Raw genomic sequence first — 21,685 nt, forward strand, 5'->3', positions numbered from 1 at the left:
CTAAAGGGATGCTCCTTTGATGGGGAGGAATTTCTTCAGGCAGAGGGTGGTGAATCTGTGGAACACTTTGCCTCAGAATGCTGTGGAGGCCAAATCAGTGTCTTTAAGACAGATAGATAGGTTCTTGATTAATAAGGGGATCAGGGGTTATGGGGAGAAGGCAGAAGAATGGGGATGAGAAAATATCCGCCATGATTGAATGGCAAAGCAGACTCGATGGGCCGAGTGGCCTAATTTTGCTCCATGTCTTATGGTATTTTCCATTTCTTGGATCGCCTTTGCTGCATTTTCAATCATCCCAATCTTCAGGTTTACCATTTTTCCTGGCAACCTTATAAGCCACTTCCTTTGATATAATGCAATCTCTTAACTTCTTTTGTTAATCCTGGTTGATTCACCATCAGTTTCTTTTGTTCAGGTTTAAGACCCTAGATTCAGAATGAACCAAGTCACTTTCAAATCAAATGTAAAAATCTATAAATTAGGCTCACTATTTGCTAAAGGCTCCTTTACAGCAAGGTTAGTAATTCACCCTTTCCCATTACATAATACTAAATCTAAAATAGCCCAATCCCTAGTTGGTTCTTTAATGTATTGCTCCAGAAACTCACCTCATACATGCTCCAGGAATTCATCCTTCACAGAATTTATGTTATTTAGGTTTATCAAATCAATCTGCAAATTGAAGTCACCCATTGTTACTGTATTTCCCATGTTAACATGCAGCTCTAATTTCCAGATCTATACTGTCCAATGCTACAGCTACAGTTTGGTAGTCTATAAACAACTACCACCAATGTTTCCTTTCCCTTGTTATTTTTTAGCTTCGCTCAAACTGTTTCTACATCTTGATTTTTTGATCCAAGATCCTCTCTCACGAATACACTGAATTAAGAGTGCTCTCCGTAATGGCAATTAAATCATACAAATTTACAGTTGCTGGACCCCATATCCAGATATGTATTGGATTTGAGTCTTTGGATCTTCGACTTAGCATGTACAAAAAATAAATAAGAGTATTATTCAAATTGTTAACCTTGGCGTCAGCATTGAATGTAGCCGATTTGAGTCCTTCCGGATTTTGAGATGCCAGATAAGCAGCTTGGTACCTGTACCTCCATTTGTGACTTCAAATCACCTACCTTACGGCAAATGCTTTGTGAATTCAGACAGTGTCCATAACTTTGTCTTTTTAACATTATTCATTCTGGCACTATTTGATGCTTGGCTTCGCTTCACTTGCCTTTTAATTTTGCTTACTACTTTTGCTTCCCTCCGATCCGAACGCTCTCTCAGGTTCCGATCACCTTGACAATCTAGTTTGAATCCTCCCCAACAGCACATGCAAATCTCCCTGCATAGATGCTCCTCACAACCCTGCAGAGGTGTAACTTGTCCATCATGTACAGGTCCCACTTTCTCCAGAACTGTTACCACAGCCTCTGTTGCCCTCCCTCCTACACCAATTTTCCAGCCACATATTCAATTGCTCAATCCTTCTATTCCCATGCTCACGAGCACATGTCACTCGAAGTAATCCCAAGATTACTGCCTTTTAATTTATTTCCCAACTCCCCAAAATCTGCTTTCAGGAACTCATCCCTTTCCTATCTATGTTGGTATAAATGTTAACCATGATCTCAGGCTGTTCACCCTAGCCCAGAAGATTGTCCTGCAGCCGCTCTTGTGACATCCTTGACCCTAGCACTAGGGAGGCAACATACCATCCTGGAGTCACATCGAGAGTGGCAGAAATACCGTTGGTTCCACTAATGAATGCCCCATCACAACTGCTCCGCCACTTTCCTTTCTCCCTTCCTGTGCACTGGGCAACCCATGGTGTTACAGGCTTGGCTTTTGCTGCACTCCTCTCAGGAACCATTACCATCACCAATATTCAAAATGGAAAAACAGTTAGTGAGCGACATCAACACATAAAACACCTGCATCTATCTGATGGTCACCTATTCTCGCTCTGCCTGCACATTCCTCCTGCAATGTGGCCAACTTCCTAAACATGCTATACACACAGTTCCCTGCTTTGCGAATCCAGAATTTAGTTCTGAAACCCCAAGCTCAGATTTCTGCAGCAGCTCCCACTTCCTGCAGATGTGTTTGTCTAGGATACATGCTGCATCTATTACTTGCCACATTCCACTCAGTGAGGACTGCCCTACCCGGTTGAAGGCAGCCCGCCTTCTCGCCAGCTCCACCGTAAAACCCTGGTACACGCGTATACCAGCTCCAGCCCACTGCACCACCCGCTTCTGCTCAGCCCAGCACAGTTTTTATTCTCCATTTTGAAATTTGCCATCAAAATTTATACCCCACCAACAAGCAGTAAACCTAATAAATACAAAGTCAATACCCTTAACATCAACAACGATCCCATCCTCCCACCACCCCAACCAACGGCCCACCTGTCAATATATGCATTAAATAAAACAAATCCTCCCACAGTGGAAAAAAAAACAAAGGCGAAAAAGAGAAAGGAGTCCGGAATCGCCCATGGTCACCATTAACCTATAGAGTGCCCCCCCTCCCGGCGACACTCAATGCCATGCAACCTCCAAAAGAGTACCATAAATGACACCTAAGAGTTGTAAACCCCCCTCCCCAACTCCTCCCCTCCACTTCCTCTTGTAAAAATCCTTCCCCCCAACCTCAGTTCCTTCCCCCCCAACTTTCCACCCTGGCTAGACCCCTCGAAACCTGTTCTGCCAGGCTCCGATGGCCGCAGCCCCTCCCCCCTACCTCACCCCCGTTCACTGGCTGGCTTAAACCGGCCAGCATGGAGGCCCCCACCCGGGTCTCTTTCCCCCTTGCCCGGCCCCAGGAAAAACCCAGAGGTCCCCTTTAGCACACAAACCCTGCATACACACCCACACACCAAAGAACCCTCATTACGACTGAAAGTCCCATTTCTTCCCTTTTCCAAATATATACAACATTGGCTCCTATAGCCCATACACCAGCAAGCAGTGAAACAAAAAAAAACAGTCATGAGGCTACATTGGTATATGATGGTCTCAATTCTGCCACAGTCCTTCTGCCTTCGCAAACTCCTCTGCTGCTTCCGCCGTCCCAAAATAAAAGTCCTTGAACTTGTAGATCACCCTCAGCTTCGCTGGATATACAATGCCGCACTGCACCTTGCTAACGTACAGAGCCCTCTTCACCCGGTTGAAGGCAGCCCGCCTTCTCGCCAGCTCCACCGTAAAGTCCTGGTACACACGTATACCAGCTCCAGCCCACTGCACCACTCGCTTCTGCTTAGCCCAGCACAGGACCTTCTCCTTCACACTGTACCTATGGAAGCACAGAGTCACTACTCTTGGCGGCTCACTCACCTTTGGTACAGGCCTCCACAACCGATGAGCCCGATCCAGCTCATATCGGGGTGGATACTCCCCCTCCCCCAATAGTTTCGCCAACATCGTGGCAAAATACTCTTGTCGGTTTCGGTCCTTCCACTCCTTCGGGCAGCCCCAAAATCCTCAAATTCCGTCACCTGGATCTGTTTTCCAGGTCTTCCATTTTGTCTTGCAGATCCTTATTGATCTCTTATCACCTTCCGCATCTCCTTCCCCATCGAGGTAAGTTGATCACTGTGCTGTAGTAATGTCTCTTCCACTTCCTTCAGCACCTTGCCTTGCTCCCGCACCTCTGCCACTGCGCTCGCCGCCGCCGTCCTCACCGGGGTAATCACCTCCTCCACCTGCACTTTCAAAACTGCCCCCATCTCCTTCCTCATTGCCTCCAGGTGTTTTGTAATCTGCCTTTCGACTTCCACGGCCATCACCTTAGTTACTTCTTCAGCTGTAAGCAATGCGGCCTCCCCTGGTGCTCCAGCCTCCATTTTCTTTACTGACTCCACGGTGACCTTTCCACTCCCTGACGGACTTTCAGCCGCTTTTTTCATGGCCTTTTTTTGCTGATCTTTGCCATTTCCCCTCCCTGTGCTGTCTCCCGACTTTTGCTGCCTCTGCTGCCCTTAGGAGCCTTATCTTAATTTTAATGAACTATTTATTATAATTAGAATAACTTTCCAGTTACTCACCAATCAGCTTCTTCCTCTAAACTGAAGTAAGAGCCAAACACTGGAGGCACAAAGTATCAGAAAAAGGGTACCGCCTTGCCCTCTTCACTCCTGCACTAGGCCATACTCTGGTACACCTCTTCACTAGACAGGACAAACCAGGTGAGAGTAGGTGACGGATATCCTAACCTCGGCACTTTAGGGGTTTTTTCTACATCAAAGTGCAAAGACCAATTGCCAGATTAGGTGTGTACAAGATCAATCAATGGTCCAACAGTCCTGAACTGCATTGTGCCATGTCCTGGTCATCCAGATTCTTCTCCAGCCATCCAGGTTGGTCTTGCTACTAGACCAAAACGTAAGAATGAGAGAGCGAGTCTGATGATGTGTGCCTCTCCCTCACAATAATCAAGCAACTCAGGCTATAGGGTCACTTTTCACTTGGAAGGAATCAGAAGTGGAACTCAGCAGCCCCGGTGTAACTGAGCAGCCCTTATTGGGACCACAATGATTTCCTCCCTATGGAGAAAGGGACTTGAAAAGGTGCTGTTTGCGTCCGTTTCACTTCACCAGTAGCCACAGTTCACAGGTAATATTCGTAAGTCAATCACCAGTCACTGTTAGAGCATGGAATATATGCAGCCTAATGGACAATGCCACAGCCATCAGAACGACTCTCTTGTCGGTGGAGTGCTGGCTATATGCAACCTCCAGATCATCGCACTCAGTAAGTTTCACAACCGGAGGGTCAGCTCTGGGAAAATGGCGCAGGACAGATTATTTTGGAGCAGCTGTGCAAAAGAAGAACAGTGTGAAGCTGGTGTAGACTTGGCTCTCTTGAACTTTCCTTGTGTAGTTCACTTGTGTGTTAAGTTGGCAAGTGTGTTAATGTATTTTCATAATCATCTCCACCACCTCAACATAATCCTGAAGGTCATTTTGATAGCCAAGAACCAATACAGCCACCAGCACAGACAAAATCCTGCCAAAATATTAAATACAGTGGAGAAATGAAATGAAAATCGCTTATTGTCACAAGTAGGCTTCAAATGAAGCTACTGTGAAAAGCCCCTAAGTCGCCACATTCCGGCGCCTGTCCGGGGAGGCTGTTACGGGAATTGAACCGTGCTGCTGGCCTGCTTTCAAAGCCAGCGAATTAGCCCTGTGCCAAACAGCTGTTTAGCTAAACAGAAATACTCGACACAAATAAATTACCTCATTTGAAAAGAGGAGAGGGTGCCATCTCGGAGATGCCGCAATTGCAACCATCTACAAAAAAAAGAGTCAAGACCGACTACAGTAACTATACACCGTTATCTCTGCTGTCTGCCACAGGGAGATCATTGCACGAGTCCTTCTCAAATGTCTTCTCCGCATAGATGAAATATCCTACCGGAGTCACAATTCGGATTGTCATCATCAAAAGGCACAGTGGACATGATCTTCATAGCAAGACAAGACCAAGAAAAATGCAGAGAGCAGCGGCAACCTCTATTCACGGTCATCTTTGACCTCACAAAGGCCTTCGACTCAATCAGGAGGGGCTGTGGAGCATCCTCCTCAAATTTGGCTGCCTGCAGAAATTTGTCACTATCCTCCTCCTGCTGCTAAATGACATCCAAGCTGTAATCCAGCTGCCACAGTTTCAATACAAGTGCAAACTGGGGTCAAGTAAGACAGTGTCATCACACCAACATGCTTTTCCATCTTCTTCGCCACACCACTCCATTCCATCTCCAAGGTGGTCTCCTCTACAGGACATATTCAAATTTTCACAGAAACCTCATTGCAGTGTTAATGTAAGCCAACTTGTGACACTAAGATTTGTATTATATGGAAAACTAATTAACCTTTTAAATCAAACTGCAGCAAACGTCCAGGTTGTTTTGCTGTTAAAAATATGAACTTAAAAGACTGAATTAACATCTTTAATATGGCCAAACCTCAAATTAATTTGGAACTCGCAGCATTTCTCACTTTTTTCTCACCTTCCCCCTCACAGCTATCAACTAATTGTAACTTATAGACTTAGATGCTTGCTACCATCCAGTACTGTGCCCAAGTAGCCATCCTTTCTTGAAGCCTCATCTAAAAGTACCAATGTAGATGGTTATAACTATAGGCAGCACGGTAGCATTGTGGATAGCACAATGGCTTCACAACTCCAGGGTCCCAGGTTCGATTCCGGCTTGGGTCACTGTCTGTGCGGAGTCTGCACATCCTCCCCGAGTGTGTGTGGGTTTCCTCCGGGTGCTCCGGTTTCCTCCCACAGTCCAAAGATGTGCAGGTTAGGTGGATTGGCCATGATAAATAGCCCTTAGTGTCCAAAATTGCCCTTAGTGTTGGGTGGGGTTACTGGGATAGGGGGAGGTGTTGACCTTGGGTAGGGTGCTCTTTCCAAGAGCCGGTGCAGACTCGATGGGCCGAATGGCCTCCTTCTGCACTGTAAATTCTATGATAAACTACGCAAAAGAGGGAAAAGTAATGGGGCATGCTTTTGTTAAAGGTCTTAGCAATCAGTAGCAGGAACCATGGCTTATTATCCCAGCTGCCCAGAGATAATCGTAGCATTCCACTGCTTTGTCAGTTTTAATCAGCACAGCCAAAGAGATCAAACTCATTGACACAACAATATTGTATGGATTCAATGAGCCACTTCGAGAACCCTTGTTGGCAATCTCCTAAACAGAAGCAATACTCAAATTAACATGTTTGATTCAATTTATTCTATTTAATACATTGGTACATCTAGCCTATCCTCTCCAACATCCCATCAGCTTGTGATTTTGGAACTAACATACTGTTTGTATGTACACTGAACAGGAACAAGATGACTCCAATGCCTCCAGTCAGTAACCTACATAATAATTATTTGCCAAATTACTAGCACTTGTGGAATTTCACTGCAGCAATTAATTTACTTATGAATGACAGGACAAAATAGGCAGGGATTTTAAAAATGTTGATTTTTAATGTTTCAAACTCAAATTAGTTTTTGCTTTGGTTGCTAGGATGCTTTCTGGAAGAGAAAGTAAATTGTGCTTCCCTCCAATTGACAAAATATTCACGCCATAACAAGCTACTTAGGAAATCTAGCTTAATGTGGCAGGTTACACTGCAATTTAACCAACAGACCCAGACATTGCCATAACGTTGAACGACAAAGCATTATTATTAAGCCCAAAAGCTGAATCCTTATTTCCACAACCAATATTCACTCTTAACCATCCACTTCTTAATTGAATACAAAAACTTAAGAAAATGGGGTTAGATTGATCAAAAACTGTAAGACGGTACAGAAGGGACCGCTGGGATAAACTCAGGCGGGATATAGCATTGCATCTTACAGCAGGAAAATGATAAGCATATGATCCTAAAACATCAAATTGGGTGTTCTAATTTCTGGAATTAGAAACACAATCACAGTGAAGTGTACTGGATGTGACTTCAAGAGCACAGTGAAATTAGTAGCTTGGGAATAAAGACATTAGATTAAATTTACCTGGATAAATAATAAAGAGATGCATATGAAATATGTTAAAAGTAAGAGGCTCAAAGCTTATGGGTTCAAAGAAATAAATGCCAAAATTGAAGGCCTACTCGTGGATAAAACTAAAAAATAGGATTTAGTTTTGGAGATTTACACACAGAGCATAGCGTATAGAATTGAAATGGTGCTACTTAAATGTTTATCAATGCTATAGAGGATGCAAATAGAGCCACTTGCATTATACAAAAGCAAAAAATATAAAATGCTAGAAAGGCTCAAATTGGTCTGACAAGCATCTGTGGTGTGAGAAACAGAGTTAACATTTTAGACCGCTGATCTTCCATCAAAACTGATTTGAATGATCATTGGCTTGAAACTAAAATCTGTTACCCTTGCTACAAACTCTACCTATAATATACCCAGGATGAGCTGTTTGAATGATGAGAAATTGAGCTGTCTTCAATTGAGCAAAGAAAATGTTAAAGGTTTTATACAGATAATGAAGAAAACCTCATGGATTGATTGGAGAGCATAGACTTATGGTCACCAAAAGATCCATGGATCTTACAGAACATTTTCTTAGTAAATAGAACATAAAAGGCCCTATTAAAAACTTGTGAAACCTGGAATTGTCAATTTTTTCAAAAGAGAACTGGGTAAATATTTAAAGAACATTTAAACAACTGGAAAAGCTAACATGAAGGGACTGTATGTGTTAATGGTGACTATGGGTGATTCCTGATTCCTTTTTGTTATTTGTTTATGTTAACATGCGGGCTAATGTTTGGGAGTTTGGTGGGAGGATGGGATTGTTATTGATATGGGGATTGACATTGCATTCGTTACTGATTATTGTGGGTGTAAATTTGGGAGAAAATGTGAAGAGAGTAAAATTTTTTTTTTTAAACTAACGTGATAGTTCTAAGTTGGCACAGACCAATTGCGCTTTAAAATCATGATTCTATTTATTCCCTCACCCATATAATTTTTTGTACTACTGTTTGTGGTGTCCATTTACAAGCGAATCATTATATGCAAAATGATGGTAGGCACTCCACTAACAGGTAACATCAAATGTTCTATTCACCATTAATACATTCATATGTCAAATCTTTTCAGATGCCTTCCCACTTCTCCATCCTTCCTTGCTTAAGCTACCCCCCCCAGTTTAGTTTATAAATTTATTTTCCTGTTTCTGTTCAAAACTCTTGTTCAGTAGAACTTGATGAAAAACAGACAAGCCACGATGGAAATGAAAATATCAAATTATTTTGGATAGCTTTTCAACGCATTTGACCTCATTCGTACATAATTAACAACTCTATCATCTGCCAATTACAACATTTTAAATGAGTCCAATATCTATCCTCAACCATTCTTTTTGGAAATCTTTTGCATCCATTGTGTAAAGAAATATTTTCTAACATCTGCTAAAATCATTCCGAATATCCTTTATTCAAGTGTTATTGTCTTGTGACTCTGGTGTATATGCTTGGTTCACTTTTCCTAACTCCAAAAGATCAAGATGAGGAAAAAAAACTGTCAAAGCTATGCCCAGGCCAACCGACAGTAATAACAATAGCAGCTGTGGATACCCAATCCCATAACTAAATAATTCCTAAAAATCAGTTTCCATCACATTTCGGAAAGTGTCAGCCACTTTTGCCCCCCAAAGGATACAAGCTCATGAGCACAGTCCTGCTGGCTCCGAGAATGGCATGTGGCACAGTGGTTAGCACTGTTGCTTCCCAGCACCAGGATTTCAGGTTCGATTCCAGGCTTGGGTCACTGTCTGTGCGGAGTCTGCACATTCTCCCCATGTCTGCGTGGGTTTTCTCCTGGAGCTCCGGTTTCCTCCCACAAAGTCGCAAAGTAATTTGGAGATTCTGAATTCTCCCAGAGTGTAGGTGTTTCACAGTTACTTCACTGCAGTGTTAATGTAAGCCTATTTGTGACAATAATAAAGATGATAAAAATGGAAAAATGCTGGTCTCCACATAGTAATCTTAGTTGTCCAACCATAAGGAGATAGGCAAATGCTTGTTAGCCAAGTGTTTAGGGCAGGCGTATGAAGCAAACTTAGGGAATTGGTGTTGGGGGTACAGATGAGACATACTACTGTTGAAAGTAAGGCAGACTTTACCAAAAAAGGAAAGTTAGTAAAAGAGAATCCACTGTCCTCGAGGGGAATTAGGGATGAGCAATAAATATTGGCCTAGCCAGCGACGTACACATCCCAAGGATGAATCAAGAAAAGATTTATGAGCACCCCATGGAAGTCTAGGAAATATCTGATCACCTGTTTAGCCAGGAAGGTACATGGCACAGGAAGAGTGAAGAAAGAGGAATTGCAACTTCAAAAGTCAGGATTGTTTTTGGTGCAAATAGAAGCATTCTAAAAGGTAGTCTGAGAGGTTACTATGCTCACCAGCACAATAGAGTAAACATTTATTTTATCATTAAATGAAACTCACTCGTCAGAAATCTCTACTGGAAGTGCATGCATAAACAGGTACGGGCAGGTTCAGATTTGATTGGTGCCCATGGCCAGACAGCCTATCAGTATTCACTAGAATACAGGACCAGGGATGTACTTCTGAGGCTGTATAAGGCTCTGGCCAGACCCCATTTGGGTTATTATGAACAGTTTTGAAATGAAAAATTAAAATGAAAATCGCTTATTGTAACGAGTAGGCTTCAATGAAGTTACTGTGAAAAGCCCCTAGTCACCACATTCCGGCGCCTGTTCGGGGAGGCTGGTACGGGACCCGTATCTAAGGAAGGATGTGCTGACCTTGGAAAGGGTTCAGAGGAGGTTCACAAGAATGAACCCTGGAATGAAGAACTTGTCTTATGAGTAACGGTTGAGGACTCTAGGTCTGTACTCGTTGGAGTTTAGATGGATGAGAGGAGATCTTATTGAAACTTACAGGATACTGCGAGGCCTGGATAGAGTGGACGTGGAGAGGATGTTTCCACTTGCAGGAAAAACTAGAACCAGAGGACACCATCTCAGATTAAAGGGACAATCCTTTAAAACTGAGATGAGGAGGAATTTCTTCAGCCAGAGGGTGGTGAATCTGTGGAACTCTACCACAGAAGGCTGTGGAGGCCAAATCATGGAGTGTCTTTAAGACAGAGTTAGATAGATTCTTGATTAATAAGAGGATCAGGGGTTATGGGGAGAAGGCAGGAGAATGGGGATGAGAAAATATCAGCCATGATTGAATGGCGGAGCAGACTCGATGGGCCGAGTGGCCTAATTCTGCTCCTTTGCCTTATGGTCTTATCAAGACTTACTCAAAAAGTAGCCACATGGGCAAGATATGTACCTGAACAACGAGGAAAGGAAAACAACATTTGGCATAAAGAAACAATATATGTATAATGTATGAACATTATGCAAGAGTTGCCATCCAAGACTACAGCTTTGTTAGCTACAAACTGAAAACTGTTGAACTACATGGCACAACTAGCCACTAAATATATTTTAACTGTGGCTAAAGTCCCGCATTGAAACAGGACTCACATGGGTTTCAGATTAACTGCATGCAACATTCTGAAAGATAACCAGAAAAATGTGTGGCCACCAGCTTATTTATTCCATGCTACAAGAGAGCTTTGATCAATTAAAAAACTCCCAAGTGGTAAATCTCATTTTTATTCCTAAAATCTATGTATACTTATTCACTATACCCGTTTTATTGTACATCTTGCATACTAAACCACTTTTTTGTGATGTTTTCTATTTGAAGATAAAATTAAATATCTAATATCATCTAACCATTGATAGGTTGTACATAACCATTGCAGAATGAAATTTCAATCTTATTCACTTTTTTTTGTACTTTTAGTACTATAACACTTGCACCATGTCTACCAATCTCAGATAGAGTAACTAAAGCCTCCACAGGCAGTATTTTTACATTGCCTATCTATAATGTAAAGATGCAGTTCCATCAGTAAAGCCAGGGCAACTGCACTCTATACATTTATAAACTTGCCTAGCACATTTAAAGAGTCCAAAGGGATCAACAAACTCCTGAACACTGCAAACTTAATTTGACACTGCAATTCTCATCCATGCAGTATCAACCCCCAAGGATGCAACTGTTGTGCTAAATCTGCAGCACAAACACAGCCTTAAGAGTCCAATGGGAATTTTAAAAATATCCTACTGCTTTTGCCACATAGCAAAAACAATTCAATTTCACAAGCATCAAATAAAAATAATTAATGGAATGAATCATGATCATTCTTATAAGGAAAAATACCAACAAAACCTAATGTTTGGGTTAATAGATAGAATGGCCAAATGAGAAACGTGCAAATGTTGAAGTTGAGTTTCTAAAACTGTTCTCACAATTTTACTCCATTCACCCCCGGAACTATTTGAGCTTCATACCTAATAACAGTCACATGGGATGTAAATTTACAAGAAATGAACAAACAATCTGATGATACATTTCAAGGACAATTGTGGGGGGCTCAAAGGGAGTTTGATTAGCTGTTGCAATACCCATTTGTTGTTATCAAAGCCAGGCAAGCTATCTTGAAGCCTGGAATGCCACACTCCTAAAAATAGAACAAGCTTCACTTCGGAATCTGAGAATAGAACAGCTGATGTATAGAGAAAAAGCAAACAGAAAAAGGAGAAGGAACAGGTTGCAAGTGTCTGAGAAACACAGAGGAATAAGGCAGGTTCCTAAATGAGCGACGGCTCGGAACAGAATCAGAAATTAGATGATTGAAATGTTTAAAAGATTGAACATTAGGGCTGAAGGACTTTTTACGAAAAAAGTTGCACACTAGGAGACAAGTGAGCGCAGCACGAATAGTGCTACACTCCTGCATGCTTCACCTGATGCCTGTGTCTTTGTGTATACATTGTGCATTTTATGTTTGCCTTTTTTTTCTTTTCATGTACGGAATGATCTGTCTGAGCTGCACGCAGAACAATATTTTCACTGTACCACAGGACACGTGACAATAAACAACTCCAATCCAAAAGAACAGAAAGCTTTGAGAGATCAATGTAGCAATTGCAAAGAGACCAGTACCAATTGAATTGTGTTCAAACAAATCACGAACTTGGATTCAGAGACTATAGAGTTAACAGCATAGGAACAGGACGTTCTGCCCAAAATTTATGTGCTGGTGTTCATGCTTCACAAGCCTCCTTCCACCTTACTTCACCTCACCCTCTCAACATATCCTTTTCTCCTGTTCATGTACGTTTCTAACTTCACTTTCCATCCATGCTATTCACCTCCGCTACTTCATGAGGTAGCAAGTTTCACTTGCTAATCACTCTCTAATAATACGCCTTAATAATCTTTATTATTGTCACAAGTAGGCTTACATTAACACTAGTTGCAACTATAAATCCCAATCCAGAACACAAATTAAAGCTGACACTGGAGCAGTATGGAGGGGTTGCTGCATTTTTGGAGGTCCAGTCTGCTCTATAAGGTGGATGTATTAGATTCCATGACAATAATTTTTAAAAAGTGAAATTCTCCCAAATAGCCAAGCCTATGTTTTTATCCCTCAATCAAAATCACCGAAACATAGGTGGCACAGCTGTCTCAAGGCGCCACGGTCCCAGGTTCGATCCCGGCTCTGGGTCACTGTCCGAATGCAATTTGCACATTCTCCCCGTGTTTGCGTGGGTTTCGCCCCGACAATCCAAAACATGTGCAGGGTAGGTGGATTGGCCACGTTAAAATTGCCTCAATTGGAAAAAATGAATTGGGTACTCTAAATTTTTTTTTAATATTGCCGAAACAGATGATCTGATTGTTACATTGCTGTTTGCCACATTTCCGACATTACAACAGCGAATATACGTCAAAAAGTACTTTTGTGCTTCGAGACATCTCAAGGTCATGAAAGGTGCTGAATAAATGTAACCCTTTCGCTGGAATTTATTAGATGTATTTTTTTAAAGTTTAGACTACCCAATTAATTTTAGTTTGGCAATTTAGTGTGGCCAATCCACCTACCCTGCACAATTTTGGGTTGTGGGGGCGAAACCCATGCAAACACGGGGAGAATGTGTAAACTCCACACACGGACAATGATCCAGAGCCGGGATCGAACCTGGGACCTCAGCGCCATGAGGCAGCAGCACTAACAACTGCGCCACCATGCTGCCCCTTATTTATTGAGGAACATATAAATGTACAGTGGATACTAAATTAGGAGTGTCAAATCTGGTGAGCTATCCAATGACCGCCAAAATGAGATATTTGAGTTCGTGAAACATAACCGCATAATTGCAATGCAAGGGAGCAATGGACATCAAACCAAATGAGGTACCAAGAGTAGCCAAAAACGTGCTCAAAAAGGAGAGCCAAGTGGAAAAGCAGAGGACGTTGGGTAAAAGAATGACCAAGCAGCTGAAGTAGAGTTTGGACTTTTGAGTGGTGTGTGTGCCTATGCGGGTGGGGCATGAGAGACTGTGGATGCAAATAACCAAGATTACAGATAAGGACGGTCAAGGTTAGGATGGGATTTAAGGGGGCAGCAGGTGGTGCAGTGGTTAGCACTGGGACTGCAGCGCTGAGGACCCGGGTTCAAATCCCGGCCCTGGGTCACTGTCCTTGTGGAGTTTGCACATTCTCCCCATGTCTTCATGGGTTTCACCCCCACAACCCAAAGATGTGCAGGTTAGGTGGATTGGCCATGCTAAATTGCCCCTTAATTGGAAAAAAAATAATTGGATACTCTAAATTTATTTTTAAAAAGGATGGGATTTAAATACACAGGTGAGAATTTTAAATGAAGACAGCATGGTGGCGCAGTGGTCAGCACTGCTGCCTCATGGCGCCGAGGACCCGGATTCGAACCCGGCCCCAGGTCACTGTCTGTCTGGAGTTTGCACATTCTCCCCATGTTTCCATGGGTCTCACCCACAACTCAAAGATGTGCAGGGTAGGTGGATAGGCCACACTAAATTGCCCCTTAATTGGAATTTTTTTCATTTTTTAAAATGTAAACGAGACATTGGGGATCCAATATGAATTAGCAAAGATACAGATAGGATGTGATGCAAGCTGGACACATGCAGTAACAGTGCTCATCTGAAATTTTGAAAGTGAAAAATGAAAAGTCAGGAACAATGGACTGCCAAACAGACCAAAAATTTATAACAGCCAGATTATCAAATGTATTTCACCGATCAAGCAGCGAGATTACTAAACTGGAATGGTCTTCCTCTGCCCTACTTATCTTTAACAAGAGGAAGGAAAATCCAAAAAAGTGAGGAAATAAAAAAAACGAGCCTGAAGAATAATAATGGAGTTTTTAATCTATATAGTGTCTTTAATATAATAAAACATCTAAGATACTTCACAGGAGTGTTACAAAGCAAAATTTAACACCAAGCCATGCAAGACACAGGGTAGATGCCAAAAGCTTGGTCAGATAGGTTTTAAGGAACTTCTTCGAGAAAGGAACGGCAAAGTGGTTCAGGGACGGACTCCAGAGCTTCAGACTGAGGCAACTGATGGTACAGCTGCCATTGGTGGAGTAATTAAAATAGGGAATGCACAAGAGGCCAACATTAGAGTGCAAATTTTTCAGAGCATTCTAGAGTTGGAGGAGTTCAGAAATAGGGAGGAGAGAAGCGATGGAGGGATTTGAATACAATAAGAATGGTAAAATCAAGGCGTTGCTTATATTGGGAACCAAAGCTAGTCAGCAAGCACAGGTGTTATGGATGAATAGCATATGCAAAGACACAGGCAAAAAAGCAAACAAGTAAAGAACTGTACAAAGAATAGATAAGGCCACAAGAAGGGGAAAGGTTCTTAAAGCGTTTATCTGTCCCAATATGTCTGTAAAGTCCAAACTTGTGACATTTTGAAAGTGATTCCACAAAGCAAATATCCAAAAAACACTTACTGGGGCTGCTTCAGTAGGTATTTGGATTGCTTATAACAGTGGAAATGAAATTATATTTTTTGCAACATGGTTATTTGAAATTATGTAGTGCAATTTGGGGGAACACTAAATAGTTTGTTTAAATTGTTACAATACTACACAAAAAGTGCACTCCAATATTGTATCAGTTGAAATTTAAATTTTAAAAAGTGACTTACACTAAAATGCAAAATCACCCAATACAGAAAACATGTAAAAATAGTATGGGTATATAGCTGATGGTATATGAAAGAACTGCTTGAGAAGATGATCTATCATATCCTTGTGAGTCAAGTTAAATATTTCTTGTGGCCAGATACAACTAACTATAAAGAAATTGAAGGATTTAACTTCAAAATTGAAATAACTTTCACCGTGAACTCACAAATTAGTGAAGTATTCCCCAAAAAAAATGGATTTTATACATAATCCAAACAATCAAAAAAGTCTTTTAACAAATTACAAAGTTCAAGATTTGGATTTAATTTACCTCCAAATAATGAAAAAAGTTTTACTATACCAACAGCATTATTACAACAATTTATAAAAAATACTGAAAAAATATGGTTGGTATACTGCACACGAGCTAATTGCAATTGCATAAATATACTTAAAAAGCGAATCATGCTGAGCAGTTATCACTATTTGAAACTTCCTAGTACTGAAACCAAGAATGCAAGTTACCACTAAACTACCAGGGTGCACAAACTGCATTATCACTTGCATCACAGTTCAATCAACGTGCAGATCAATAGGACAAGCTATTGTTTTGAAACTGCTGAATTTATAAATCAAAGTAAAATTGTTTGTTATATATTCAAGTAACTACTTAAATATTTATTAGGTTAGACTTCAACTATAGTGCTCCCTATCCTGTGAAACTTAAATATTTAACGTGTGAATGGCTCAGTGCAATATGCCAGGTTGTAGTATACTTTGTGCTTACAATCCTTTCTATAATTTTGCACTGCAGTTAAGATCTATTTCTCAAGTTCCTCTACAATAAAAGTAGATTCATGAGGGTTACAGTTCCAGACATGTTGGCTAATCTCCACTCTCTTTTCAAGTGACCTCTCTTCAAATGAGCCTTAACAGAATATTTGGCAGGTCAGTCATCATTGAGGCCAGAGGGCTGGGGAGACATTGGTTTCAACCAATCCTGTTCAGTCCAAAGGTGCCAATTACCAAAAGGGAAACTAGCACTAGGGATCAGAAGTAGAACATGGTTTCTTCCTTATGTAGGTTAGAAGCACATAGATAAAGTGCAGCTCCTTCAAAAACCATCCAGCTCAGCTTCATCAACAAACCAGATAAAATAGACAGGGCTTTCCAATCTCCATAACTTAGTTTCATACGGAGTGCAATGACTTTTCAAATGAGTCAATGGGAATCATGTTGCTTTTTTCATTCAATTTTTGATATCTGCCTTTTACATCAACATTTTCAACTCATCAGTGTGGTGAAGAAAGTTAAGAATACTTTAGGTATTTTTGCTAAAAGAAAGCAGGTCAAAATGTTTATGACCTTACTGCTTTGTTGAAAAATTAAAATGATAGCACACCTGTGATCAGCTATTTTCCCTATGGGATGCCAAAGGACTGTAGTTAAGAGCTCCTGGGAACTTGCACTCTGATCTACTCCCGAGTATACAAAGGCAGGTGGAACAAGCTCATCACTTGCATTTATTACTATACTCGACCTGATGACAGCAACAAAGGGCACAGAGAATTGGGTAGGTTGATAATTTAAGAAAAACTGAAGGCTCATCAAGCACTGCTAGACTTTCCCATCTTGTATGCAAAATGAGCAATCTCGAGCTGAGTACAGCATGGGACAGATAAAAATAAAGCTGCAAAGTGCAAGTACACTGTACCTAAACGGTAGGTTTAAATAGACATCCTGTTCTGGACAAAGATGATTGCTCACTTAGTAAATTATTTAACCGTGCAGTCTGAATTTGCTCATTTATGCAGAATCCTGGATGATTAGTTCAACACCAGCTCTGAAACTGAAGGTAAAACTTTTAACATTTAAAAAAACTTACAATAAGTGGAAATTGTGAGTTTGAACTGATGCAGTCAGGGCTTCCTTAGAAATAAATGAAGTAATTCAAAAGCAAAGGGAAGCTACTAAACGAAACCTCTCAACAGCAGCAGGCCTTGCTCGTTATTAGCATGCATGAACAGGTTACAAGCAGAACGCTATGCTTGGTTGACCAGTATTAATGCATGAAGCCGTACAAAATAGTTAAAAATGTGCCTAAACTGGTGGAACAAAATTAAAGTGTACCCATACCGATAACTGGTGGGGGCCCATATCTACCAACATACAAGTACTGAGCTACTCACATTTTTTTTATTATCCAAAATATCTTTTAAGAGCCATGAATTGCAGCCCGAGCCCCAAATTAAGGAAAAGGTTTGTAAATAGATAAATGAGCATGATGCAAAACTTAAAAAAATTATTTTACTGCACATTAGGATCTGCAATTGTCACAACACTATTTATTTTGATAATAAAACTTAATTTAAGTGCTGATATAACCTTTGTATTAGCTTGGCAGTATTATTGAAATCTACAATGTGAGAAAGGTTCATGTTGGTCATTATTGCCATTAAATCATGAATTTCAATATAAATTTAAAGTCTTGTACAAATAGATACAACAAATTTTCCAAGCCAGATCCAATTGGAGCAGTACATCCTATTAAAGAGATTTGATATGGGGATGTGGACTACAAGTTTTTGAAAATATATATATATTTTTTTAAAGGTATATTATTCATGCACGGCCTTCTTCATTGGAAATTTTAATAGTTATACTACAAAAGTGTTTTATCAGAAGGGCAATCATAATTTATTTCTGGATCTCCAGGCTAACTAATGGTTTACAAGCACACCTCATAGTTACTTTCCTCCTCCCTTTCTTGATAACTAGTCTGCATTTGTTGCTATCTCCCACCAAAGAAGAATTCAGGAAAAGAAACCACATCCTGTCACTCAATACTGCAACAATCTCAGACTTCAGGGTGCTCCACTATAACTTCACTCCGAAAAACAGTACAGTTGAAGACATTATGCCAGTGAAGACCTACTGATAAGTCCAGGAGATTGCAATTACAAATTAAAAGGCTGAGCATTTCCCAGACATCCATTTGGTAGATATGTATACAAATCACAATGCTTCCAAAGCACTTTTGATATGTGGCACGTCTACTTTTATATCGCACAGGAATTTCCAGCTATTTTTAGCCTACCTATTGGGGGTGGGTTAGCTCATGATGCATAGCGACACCCAAGTGCACGGGTTCAATTCCTGTACCAGCTGAGGTTATCCATAAAGGCCCTCACCTGAGATGTGGTGGCCCTTAGGTTATATCACCACCAGTCCCACTCTCTCTCAAAGAGATCATAGAATTTACAGTGTAGAAGAGAACAGCCTATGGTAACTTTAATTTAACCTATGATACTATGGGGATGACCAGAGAAAAGGGGAAGATAACTTCTTGAAATGTCACTCGGCTCAATTGATCAAATGATCTTCTGCACTATAATTTCCAAGATTCCAATTCAACAAGCAATGGCTTCCTATCATAAGTCCACCAATACTTTTAGGTACAAATATGAGGAGGAACTATGGTGAGAGAGAATATGATCTCCCAAATTACCTTTATTCCTCTTAAAAGTGAGCCAGAATGACAGACCACATGAAATTTGATAGGGATGCCTCCCTTTTACAAGTGAAATATTTGAAAAATGAATTCTGAACATGTGTTATATTGAGTACTGATGACAATTACAAACTAAAAAATATAGGCTTTTCCCTTGACGAGATGTTGGGAGATCTTGACAAATTGGGACCTGCTATGCCAGATCTGAAGGCATTAAGATTAAATTGCACGCCAGGCAAGTATGGCATGTCCTTTCTCAACAGGCATCAATGAGTCAGTAATAATGATCTGGTGGTTTTCCCAGTCATTATTGTTGATGTTAGAAATTGCTAAATTTATCAAATCCAAGGGCTCCAAATTCTTCTGGCTGATAGTTCAAATCCCACAATAGCAAGATTGTAAGAAATAGAGTCAGCCATTTGGCTCCTAAAGTCAGCTCTGCAATTGGCTGATCTGATTGTGGCCTCAACTCTTTTGTGCCCCCTACAATTACAAATTAAAAGGCTAAGCATTTCTCAGATTAAAAGATGAACAGCCTTAAATATATTCACTGACACAGCCTCCACTCCTCTCTATACAAGGGGCTAACAACTCTCAGGAGCAATTCCTCATCTCCATTTTATGTTTAAACTGGATTCCCTCAAGTGGAAACATCCTCACAATTTCAGCCATATTAAGTCCCCTCAGAATTTGGTTCAAAAAGATCACCACTCATTCTCCAGTGAGTACAAGCCTAACCTGCTCAATCTTTCCTTACAATCAATCCCTTCATTCCAGGAATCAACCTAGTGAATTGTCTCTGAACTCCCTTCAATGCAAATATATGTCTCCTTAAATAAGGAGACAAAATTGCACACCGGGTGTGGTCTTACCAATGCCCTGTACAGTTGTAGAATGACATCCCTACTTTTATACTCCACCCTGCCTCCCCTCCTCACAATAAGGGCCAATATTCCAATTACTTGCTCTCCCTACATGCTAGCCGCCTGTGATTCATGTACGAAGACATTCAGATCCATCTGTACCACAGCATTTCACCGCCCCCTCCCTCACCTCCAAAGTCATAGAATTATAGAATTTACAGTGCAGGAGGCCATTTGGCCCATCAAGTCTACACCAGCTCCTGAAAGAGTACCCTACCGGAGCCCAAACCTCCACCCTACCCCCATAACCAAGCATTCCCACCTAATTTTTAAAACAAATAATCTTTATTGTCACAAGTAGGCTTAAGTTAACACTGCAACTAAGTTACTGTGAAAAGCCCATAGTCGCCACATTCCGGCGCCTGTTCGGGTACAGAGGGAGAATACCGGAGCACCCGGAGGAAACCCACGCAGTCATAGGGAGAATGTGCAGACTCCACACAGACAGTGACCCAAGCCGGGAATCGAACCTGGGATCCTGGCGCTGTGAAACAGTGCTTACCCACTGCTGCCCACTTTGGACATTACGGGACAATTTAGCGTGACCAATCCACCTAACCCACACATCTTTGCACTGTCATGAACTTGAATTGCTGAACGCAACTGTTGGGATGCTAACTTATCACTGGATAATCAAGATTCAAAAAGTACATTAAATCGGCAATACAGAATCTTATTCAGCGCCTCACGCCCTGTTCATTATTCAGTTACCCTTTCAAACTAGTGACCCAAAACGCAGGTGAGGCTCAAGCTAAAATCAGATTTTGAAAGCATAACTACATTGGGACAATGGGTGACATTTTTTTTTCGATTGAATGTGCAGTTGGCAAATCTAAGTAAAAATCACCAACTACCCTTATACAAAACAACTGGCCCATGATCAAATGGTACGCAAAACTATTTACTGGTTGCTTCATAATTTACAGTGAAGCTGCACTATTCCAACTCTAATCCATTGGGATAAGACTCAGTATTCCAAACCGTTAAAAATACTCACTCAACCTCATATGACTTCAAATATGAGGCAAGGCGAGAAGGGAGATAAAACTTTTTGCGACTGCACTTGCGTATTAATCAAATACAAGAGTGTACAAACAGTATCTGTGTCAAACAGAGGCAGAGGGCAGGGAAGGTTGAAAAGTAAAAGTCCACCCGCAAACATATTCTAGACAAGTAAAACGCATTATTTGAAAAGACTTTCTAAAGTTACATCTTCAGCAACTCATTAGTTGTCCGTTGAGCTGCACGTCCCTGTACTTTAAAACACCGAAGGCTAAGAAATGTTCTTCGGGTTTGTCTTTTTAAAAAAAAACACAGAGCTTTGCTAGAAATATTCCTGTGGCAAGTTTATGTAACGAGTCTCGGTGCAAACGTTGTATTCATCATTTTAAAATAATCAAAAGGAGAATGTTCGAATCGTTTAGGTTTTCCGATCTTTTGTATTTTTTTTAAAATCCACGTGACGGTGCTTGTTTTTTTGGCAATTAAGTTTTTTTTTGGAAAGGGACTTCTTTGTTCTGTGCTCATGGGTATTTCAGTGGTGGCAACAAAACTGAACGTTAACATGTCGGTCACGCCATTGATTTACATAGAGATTCACTGCCAAAATGGAGGATCTAATCCGATGAGACGACATT

General features: G+C 41.0%; 1 protein-coding gene across 4 annotated transcripts in view; it reads right to left on the reverse strand.

Annotated features, from left to right (window-relative positions):
- The window catches only part of LOC119967063 (zinc finger CCCH domain-containing protein 6), a 71,801-nt gene that overhangs the window by 49,082 nt on the left and 1,034 nt on the right, over positions 1-21,685 (reverse strand). Inside the window, exon 1 of one of the 4 annotated variants that reach the window (XM_038799101.1) lies at positions 612-631. The exons of the other annotated variants lie outside the window; for them this stretch is intronic. Within the exon in view, the coding sequence (XP_038655029.1) occupies positions 612-616 (5 nt within the window). The 5' untranslated portion in view covers positions 617-631. Of the gene's footprint in view, positions 1-611; positions 632-21,685 lie in introns of those variants that run through there. 4 annotated transcript variants of the gene reach the window in all.

The sequence above is a fragment of the Scyliorhinus canicula genome, chromosome 6, assembly GCF_902713615.1.
Source record: "Scyliorhinus canicula chromosome 6, sScyCan1.1, whole genome shotgun sequence".
Classification (NCBI taxonomy): Eukaryota; Metazoa; Chordata; class Chondrichthyes; order Carcharhiniformes; family Scyliorhinidae; genus Scyliorhinus; species Scyliorhinus canicula.